The sequence below is a fragment of the Triticum aestivum genome, chromosome 6B (assembly GCF_018294505.1).
Source record: "Triticum aestivum cultivar Chinese Spring chromosome 6B, IWGSC CS RefSeq v2.1, whole genome shotgun sequence".
In the NCBI taxonomy this organism is placed as follows: domain Eukaryota; kingdom Viridiplantae; phylum Streptophyta; class Magnoliopsida; order Poales; family Poaceae; genus Triticum; species Triticum aestivum.
Genome location: NC_057810.1, coordinates 723,095,990 through 723,104,952, shown reverse-complemented (window position 1 = coordinate 723,104,952; position 8,963 = coordinate 723,095,990). Strand labels below are relative to the sequence as shown.

The following is an 8,963-nucleotide window of genomic DNA, read 5'->3' as shown; positions in this document are numbered from 1 at the left end:
GCAAAAAAGAAAAAAAACTATATAAAAAACTACTCAGAAATGAGCATAGATGCGCTTATAGAGAAAAATAGACCTAAATTCATAATAAATTTCTACTAACTTCGGAGAAATTCAATATGAATTTAGGTCAAATTTCCTGTATAAGGGCATCTATTTTCACTTTGAGAGCAGCTTAACAAGGCAGAGAGAGAGGGGCTTGTAAACCGGTGTGAGCCTCCTTCGATTGGCGAGGTGGGATTAAACTCTGGACGCAACGAGGACCAACACTTTAGTCCCGGTTGGTGGTATGAACCGGGACTAAAGGGAAACCTTTGGTCCCAGTTCATGCCACCAACCGGGACCAATGGTGGTGGCCCAGGAGCGAGGCGCATTGGTCCCGGTTCGTCCCACCAACCGGAACCAATAGGTCCAGACGAACCAGGACCAATAGCCCACGTGACCCGGCCGGACCCCGGGGCTAACGAACCGGGTCCAATGCCCCCATTGATCCGGTTCTGGATTGCACCGGGACTAATGGGCTGACCTGGCCTGGACCATTGCCCCCTTTTCTACTATTGTACTTATGTGATTGGATCTAAAACTGGAGAATGTACGTATGTATTTAAATACCAGATGTAGTCCAATTTCAATCGACGGCAACTCAGAAACACTACCATTCAAGTACTCGGTCTTCTTTTCGGCGCCACCTGCAGATCTGTTCACCCTTGCGGCCTCGCTAAGTCGCCGGTTGCCACCTTGATGGTCGAAGGCGGCAGCGCGCCGCTGGCTGCTGCCGCCCTACTGTATACTGCCCTATCCGCCACAGCCGCCTTCACCACGCGCAATCGCGGTTTTACGAACCCTACACCCCACAGGCTGTGTATGAGCGGCGTCCGTTTGTGATTGAAAGCATCATTTATAGTTCTTCAAATAACTGACGTGAATCATTTTTTTTCTTTTTGACCGGTTTTTTTTCTGTTTTTCCTTTTTCTTTAATTTCGTGAACCTTTTTCGATTTTGCGAACTTTTATCGAGTTCGCAAACATTTTCTTGTGAACCTTTTTTGAATTCTAAACTTTTTTTGGAATTGATGAACATTTTTTAAAAATTGATGAACTTTTTTTTGTGAACCATTTTTGAATTCATGAACTTTTTCACAATCAACGATTTGCTTGCAATTTCGATGAACTTTTTTTCAAAATCGATGAACTTTTTCTAAAATTGATGAACTTTTTTGCAATTGATGATTATTCAAATTTGATGAACTTTACAAAAATGATGAACTTTTTAAAATTGGATGAACTTTCTTTCAAGTTCAATGAACTTTTAGTTCACATTCGATGAATATTTTTCAAGTTTGTCAAAAAAAATTCAAAATCTGTAATTTTTTCTTGAATTCATGATTTTTTTATTTTTTATTTTTTTAAATCGTATTTTTTTTTCAAGTCAGTGGTTGACCAGTTAACTGGCCACCCGCGACATTTTATTTGAGGGGCCGGTCCACGACTTTGTGGCACTCGAGAGGATGGTAGAAGTCGACAACACACTGCAGCCTCGCCGGGAGGATGGTGGCGCAGCCTGACCATAGACCAGGCGAAGGAGCTCGCCCGTTTGGATATGTTTTGAATATTTATTAATACATGTTGAAACCTAATATGTGGTGAACATTTGTAAAATATACATTAAACATTTTCAAATATACAGAAAACACTTTTTAAACATACATATAACTATTTTTTAAATTGCATAAACATTTGTTTGTGTTTCCATGAATAACGCATGATCGTCTTTCTAAATTTTGTGAATAAGTTTTTGAGTGGTATGAACGTTTTTTTTTCAAACCATGTTAACTAAACTTCACATTTTCATTAACATTTTGAAAAATGTCACAAACAAAAAGTTTAACGTGTGAACATTTTTAAATATCAAAAATACATTTTTAAATGGTACTAACATCTTAATAAATGTGAGAAAATATATATTTTACACTGCACGAATTTATTGAAATGCAGTTGAATGTTTTCTAAAATGGCATGAACAAAATTTTAAATGTGTGAACATTTTCTTTGAATGTTTTTTTTTTGAAAAATTGCACAAACAAAGTAGGAAAATTAAGTAAAATATTGAATGCTATACCATTTTTAACGTGTTGAATTTTTAAAAACATAAGTAAAACATTTTTTCAGAAATATAAATAAGAGTAGGAAAATAAAATAAAAACAAAGGAATGCGCTCTACTCCAGCTAAAACAGATTTTCTCGTTTTGAACTGGAAGCGGGGCGGATCAGATCGGGCGCCACCCTGCATCCCTACATGCGCAGGTGCTCCCTCCCTTCATCTCTAAGCTGCAGATGACTACGTGGATTACATGTGGTTACATCATTCATTTCATTCTGCTGACAGGTGGAACACAGAGCCGAGCGACCGGCATGACATGATCAAGGACAGGATAGCAATCAAGCAATCGCATATGATGCAAAACACTCACAACTTTTATGCATGTATAATCCAAACAATTACCAAAGGTATTACCACCACCTTCTTACAACAGAGCACCCAACGATGGTATATACACATCGCCGGAACATACAGACAGATAGCATGTTGTATTGTATGGCAGTGTGCCCACTCATCCTTCGCAGAAACAAAGCAGAGCCCAAAAGCAGAAATGTCATCATGACCACCGAGGGTAAAAGAAAAAGGGTTACATTGCATCGCAGACGATACTAGAACATACTAGTAAAGAGTACTGACGAGATTCCTGCATCTAATCCAGACAGTTTACAATTGCCTAAGATATCACACCACCCTTATTAAGCAGCCCAGCAATGGTGGGCACGCACCGCCAGAACATACAGTTACAGAGTATAGCATATATAAATTGCAGTGGACATTCATTTTTCAGCAACTCAAAGAGATAACCTAAGCACAAAATGGAAAACCGCCTATAACGGCCGCAGAACAACAATGTTGTCGATGCGTGGGCTTTATTTCAACCCATTATTACAATATAACAAGCAATGCATTAGATAAGAAAACAAGAGAGCAGATAGAAGATAGACTTCACGGTAGCATGGCATGGCAGGGACTCGGTCAGGATATTTAAGACAGAAGTAACCCCGTGTTTCTAAACTCATTCCACCTTCAAGATGGGCCGGTTTTCATCCCTATGAAGTTGGATCTGCAACTCCTTCCTCAGTTTGTCTTTGACGAGTTTTGTTTTCTTCTCTGCTTCTTTACTCTGTTCTTCTGCTTTCTCCATTTCTTCTAAGCTCATATTTTCTGAGAATTTGGTTGAATTCTCGTTAAACTGAACCCCGAGCCGTACTTCCTTGATGCTTCGCAGATGTTCTAGCCCAAAGAAGGCAGTTTCAGTATCTTCAAGGAAAAGGGTCAGCACCTCAAGCTTGGGCATTGATCCTTCCTCAAACTCCACTGATTTGATTTCCATGCTAAAGTAGAGAAGATCGAGCACCGTGAGTTTTCTAAACAGACCACTCTGGAACCTGATTACATCCATCATAGACTCCCCCTCATGCAAACCCAGAATGGATAGGTATGGCAGGTACCCAAGGGTCTCCATGGCTGCCCAGTTGCATGATAGTGTGGTGAACTGGAGCTTCAGCTTCACCAGATTCTGAAGCCCCTTGATCCATACCGGCAATTTTTCCAAGCTGCCGGACAGCTTGAGGCTCTGGAGATTTTCTGGAGCTGTGCACATGCCATCCAAACAGCCATTTAAGCTATCATGCGCCAGCACTGACAGCGATTCAAGACGGCAGAGACTGGAAATGGCTGAACAGAACTCCAGACCGTTTGTATTGTTGATGCCGACCACTCCTAGCTTTCGCAGGCTGGTGAGACATTTTATCTCTTTTATAATGGCATTTCCCCAGGCAAGGTGCACATACCGCAGTGTATGCAGGGCTTTCAATTTCCTTGTCCCTCTTGGCACCTTAACACCAACATTGTATCCCTCTATACACCTAGCAAAAGGAGTGCATGCACCATGACGCCAGTTAAATCTCATGCGGCTAGGTATGCAGCATAGTAGTTTCGCCCCCTTGTGAAGCTCACATGGATAAAGGGATGGGCGACCAGCTTTGAGATTAAGTAGCTTACTAAGCTTGGTGATGGTTTTGGGCAGTTTAAATATTTCTGTCCCTTTGATGTCTAGTGTCTCGAGATGTCTCAGGTTACCGATGGAATCTGGGAGGTAAGTGATGCCTTCACACCATCTTAGAGAAAGGTATCTCAGATGGAGATGCTTCCCGATGTGCTCAAGGTGATGATCAGCTAGACCTTCTACTCCTTCTAGATCCAGCACCCGAAGAAACCTCATCTTGTGAGAAATGTAAAATGGCCTCCACTTGCCAAACACTGTCAACGACCGTATACGGGACAGCTCCACGGTGTTCTCCAACTCAGTCTCATCTCCGTCCCAATTGCTGCTTATGGCAAGGTGACGCACTGTGCTATGCATGTTCAAGCTACACCCTTCCTCCAGCCTCAAAACAAGATTTTCCTCCATTGACGTTGCAATGCAGATTTCACGGATCAGATCATGTAGCTCACAGGAGTCAATTCCTTGTACGCCGCAATGTGAAACCTGAGTTGGTAATATCATGCTTCTCTCTATGAGTTTCATGAAGTAACTATCCGCTACAGCTATATCCCTTGAGTAACCTTCCGCAACCCATCGGTACACCAGACGTCTTCGGCTAACATTGCGGTCCTCAAGGAAGATGGATAGGTAAAGGAAACAAGACTTGAGGTAATAGGGTAAGCCATCATAACTTTTCATAAGGACTAGTTTTATGGCATGAAACAATGTATACATCTCCAGCTGAACACTGAGAAGCTCATTCACTTTCCTCCACTCGGCAACAGTTTTTTGTGGTTGGCTTCCCAAGAAACTACCTATGGAGATTATAGCAAGGGGATGCCCAATGCACTTGTTCAGGATTTGTTTTGCAGGTACAACCAGCTTAGGATACTCCCGAGCCAAATCTGTTTTCTTATTCTTAAATACCTGCAATTGTCCAAAATACAAGTAGTCTTGTTGTCACTCTACAGTTAAATGAATCAAGTGCAGGAAAACCAGTCTACCTAGTATATTTATTCACTAGGTTGTCCCTATTTGAGTGTTGAATACACACTAGGCTATGTTTTATAGTGTCATGGCAATAAACTTCAGAGCGGGAGACGTGCCAATTTTTCTATCAGTTTTTTTATTAGAGTGGCTAGGAAATAGTTCTGTACACACTAATTATATATGTAAATATGAAACAACATTCTATCTATTACTATAAAATGAACTAGAGTACAAGTTAAGTAATAACATTTTCTGCGCATCTCTCAAACATATTTTGTACATTCTATCACGATGGCCCAATTTATGTTTTCTCGTGGCACTTTGAAGTAATCTCTTCCAGGAAAGGGTCGTTGGTAGTGTTGTGCCTTACAAAATACAGGCTGAAATATGAAACGGCAAAAAATAGGTTGAAATATAAACTCTCAAATATAAAATTGAATTGAGGTAAAGTAAATATTTTCTTTGCCAATGATAAAGTAAATAATTTCAGTACCTTTCTTGTGAACAGGTACAACGCATCCTTTTCTTCTAGACCGTTGAGCAAGCGTATGCATTCTGGTTTTTTGCAACAATGCTTAGCAACATCCTCCCGCCTTGTGGTGATCACAATGACCAAGCTTGAAGTACCCTTTGCACCTAAACTTGCCATTATTGTATCCCATTCCGTAGTAGATGGGAGGTCGTCAAGAACAATCAAGCAACTCTTTCCTTTTATATGCCTACCCAACACTCTAGTCAGATCTGCAACTCCCATTGAAGCAATATTTCCCTTGCTTGCATCTAGTTGCAATGCCAAGCTCCTAAGGAGCCCCTCAAGCCTGAAAGGCTGCAAGACCGTGACAAAAGCAGTTTTGTCAAACATGTCATTGACCTCTTGTCCCTGGCAAACATCTTTGATCAGAGTGGTTTTTCCAAAACCACTCATTCCCCACACCGCAATCACCTCAAACTGTCTGATGCTAGAGAGTTCTCGAATCAGTTCAATAATATCAGATTTTTCTTTCTCCCGTCCAATAAGCTGAAATTCCCTTGGAACACAACCCATCTTGTTGGAGTGTGTGAGCTCATCTTGGTCTTCTTGTATCTCGTTCTTTCCATCAACATCTGTATTAGGTTGGTCTTCTTGTATCACTTTCTTGGTGCAGTCCAATGTCATGTAGAAATACTGAACACAAGCAAGCAATAGTAGTCATGTTTCCAGTGATGAATCACTCCAGACAAAAATTGGTGAATCATGTCAGTGCATATGTCCTACTGCTACACACTAATATTAACGAGACAAAGAACCAAAAAATAGATAAACAGGAAAAAAATTGGCATGTATAGAAGTCAGTTTGCTCAGATCGGGCTTGAATTTGCTAGAAAAATTCAGCAAATGGGAATTTAGAAAAGTAATCATACACAAAGATAAAAAGAAACTATTCATGAACCACATACTCCCTCCGATCCAAAATAAGTGTCGCAGTTTTGAACTGGGGTTGGTTCAAAACTGCGACACTTATTATGGATCAGAGGTTTTTTTTTTGTAGCATTGCAACGTGATGCTTGTATTTTGGATGAAATCTCCACTAGATGGCACCGTCCCCATCTCAACATGGTGACCTCTCCTTCGGAACTGGGCAGTGGTACCAGCAAGGAATACATGGTCGAAGGCTAATCCAGGGAGGCTGGGAATGTCTCTAATATTGCCCAGGAGAGTCAACGAGAGAAGCTTTCAAGCTTGTTGAGCATGAGAGATCGGCTGGACCAGGAAGTTCTTCTTCCCGGCCTTGTCCAAACAGAGAAATTATTCTGAACGGGAGGATCAAGCTGATATACCCTTACCCATATTCTCGGTAATCTGTTTGAAGAGAACAAAAAATGTACAACTGATATCTACACATACATCTATGGAACACACTCCCTCCATTCCTAAATGTAAGTCTTTGTAGAGATTCCACTAGATGGACTACATACGGAGCAAAAATGAATGAATCTAAACTTAAAATGCATCTATATACATCTGTATGTGGTTCATAGTGGAATCTCTACAAAGACTTACATTTAGGAACGGAGGGAGTATAAAATAGAAGGTTACTAGTGCTAGCATCCCCGCAAAAGCATATAAATAAAAAGAAGGTACCAACCCAGTGCTAGAAGCTCCCACACCAGGTGGGGTTCCGGGAAGGATTATATGAGGCAAACATATAAATAACGGAACTAAAATTCAACATAACATAATGGTTTTTTATAGGTGATATTTTGAGCAAGATAGGATAACAAAAGGGTGTGTCTGAAATTGAACCAGTACCTCCAGGTAGAAAGCATAGATGGTATGATCATCAGACAATTGTTCGAGCTTGTAAACCTTACTTTTCTGGCCTGCACAAAGGTTTGCAACTTCAGCTTGCTCTGTGGACACTACGATTCGGCTCCCCATCTTGTTTTCCAGGAAGCAAGTCTTGATCTGAAGCCATTCTTCAATGGTGGATAGGCCAGTAAGCACGATCAAGTACCTCTTCTCATCGACATACCTACTGTATTCGTCAGCCAACTCTTGCCCCGTTTTTGCCTCATCCAGCTCCAACTCCAATGGAAAATCAACCAATCCTTCGGCAGTTGCTCGGAACTGTCTCACTATACTTTGAACAAATTCTTTTGGGTGGAAAGGGGATGCCAGCCGGACCCATGCTCGGCAAGGGAAATTTAGCTTTACATCTGGATTATAGTAGGCATCCCAGATGATGGAGGCATGCCCAATGCTGCCACTTGCCCCCCAAATTCCGATCACTCTGATTTGATTATTCGAGAACAATTCTTGCGCGATGATCAGCTGGGCAAGACTGAATGTTAATCTTAATTGATGCTGATCCGTGATTTGCCTTAGTGCTTTAGAAACATCAAACGTGGGAGCAACAGTGGTGATGGAGAGATGGGAAGCTTCGGAAGTACCATCGATGAGGCGGTAGCGCAAATTCCTCTGGCCCACGTCCTCAACCTTGGCACGCAGCTCCTTCATCTGCCTTGCGACATGATGCCGGTCGAGGAGTGTGCGAGGGATGCGCCACCAGGATTTCCGGTGGACATGGAGGAAGAAATCCTGAAGGCCATCCTCGACGTCGTAGGCAAGGTCACGGACCTGCTTCACCAAGATCCTGACCACCCTGCTGTGCTCGTCTCGCTCCTCGTGCGCAGTCAACAAGAAAGACTGCATGATCTCCAGCTCGTCGGTGATGAAGGCCTTGTCACGATTTACTCCGAGCTGCAGGGCCACCTCCTCGGCGAAGTTGGACTTGGCGAAGCCAAGTGCCCCGCTGAGCACGGACCTGCCAATGCTCACCATGGTGACCTCCATCGGTACCAAACGAGCTTCTCTCTCTACCTCTCCCAGCGAGCGTTTGCGTGGATGGATTTGAGATGCAGGCCTCAGGCTCTCAGGGCATATTGAAGTAATGGCCTAGCTGATTGATGTTGATTCGCAGCCCGTTCACTCACAACTACTCCCTCCGTTCCGAATTACTTGTCTTGGATTTGTCTAGATATGCATGTATCTAGACTCATTTTAGTGCTAGATACATCCGTATATAGACAAATCCAAAACAAGTAATTCAGAATGGAGAGAGTATCTTTTAATCAGGACATTGCCGGCCCTCACGTCCTTGCATATTAGTTAATTTTGTGTCAGGCTGTCGTTAAGGTTAGACAGCGATGCCTCACCGCACTCATATGAGTAACATTGTTAATCTCTTGGGAATCCCATCTCTATTTCTCATCATGGCTTAAATTTTACTGATAATTTATACGGATTTGGCGGGTTTGGTGTACTCCCTCCGTTTTTATTTACTTCGCATATTAGCTTTGGTCAAAGTCAAGCTTTATAAATTTTGACAAAGTTTGTAGACAAAAATAT

At 42.0% G+C, this 8,963-nt stretch overlaps 1 protein-coding gene across 1 annotated transcript; it reads right to left on the bottom strand.

Annotated features, from left to right (window-relative positions):
* Nucleotides 1-2,949: 2,949 nt before the first annotated feature.
* On the bottom strand, nucleotides 2,950-8,408 carry LOC123135218 (disease resistance protein RPM1). The gene is made up of 3 exons (XM_044554290.1): nucleotides 7,365-8,408; nucleotides 5,568-6,239; nucleotides 2,950-5,011 (listed from the first exon to the last, which is right to left on the bottom strand). Exons 1-3 carry the CDS (start codon nucleotides 8,406-8,408, stop codon nucleotides 3,113-3,115), a joined length of 3,615 nt encoding a protein of 1,204 aa, XP_044410225.1. The 3' UTR covers nucleotides 2,950-3,112.
* Between the last annotated feature and the right edge of the window lie 555 nt (nucleotides 8,409-8,963).

Excerpts from the sequence above, each read along its gene's own strand:
- LOC123135218 (XM_044554290.1), bottom strand. The coding sequence starts at position 8,408 with ATGGAGGTCACCATGGTGAGCATTGGCAGGTCCGTGCTCAGCGGGGCA. Across the intron at positions 6,240-7,364 it reads TCTATGCTTTCTACCTGGAG|TATTTCTACATGACATTGGA; the intron begins GTACTGGTTCAA and ends GCTTGTGTTCAG. Across the intron at positions 5,012-5,567 it reads TGTACCTGTTCACAAGAAAG|GTATTTAAGAATAAGAAAAC; the intron begins GTACTGAAATTA and ends GGACAATTGCAG.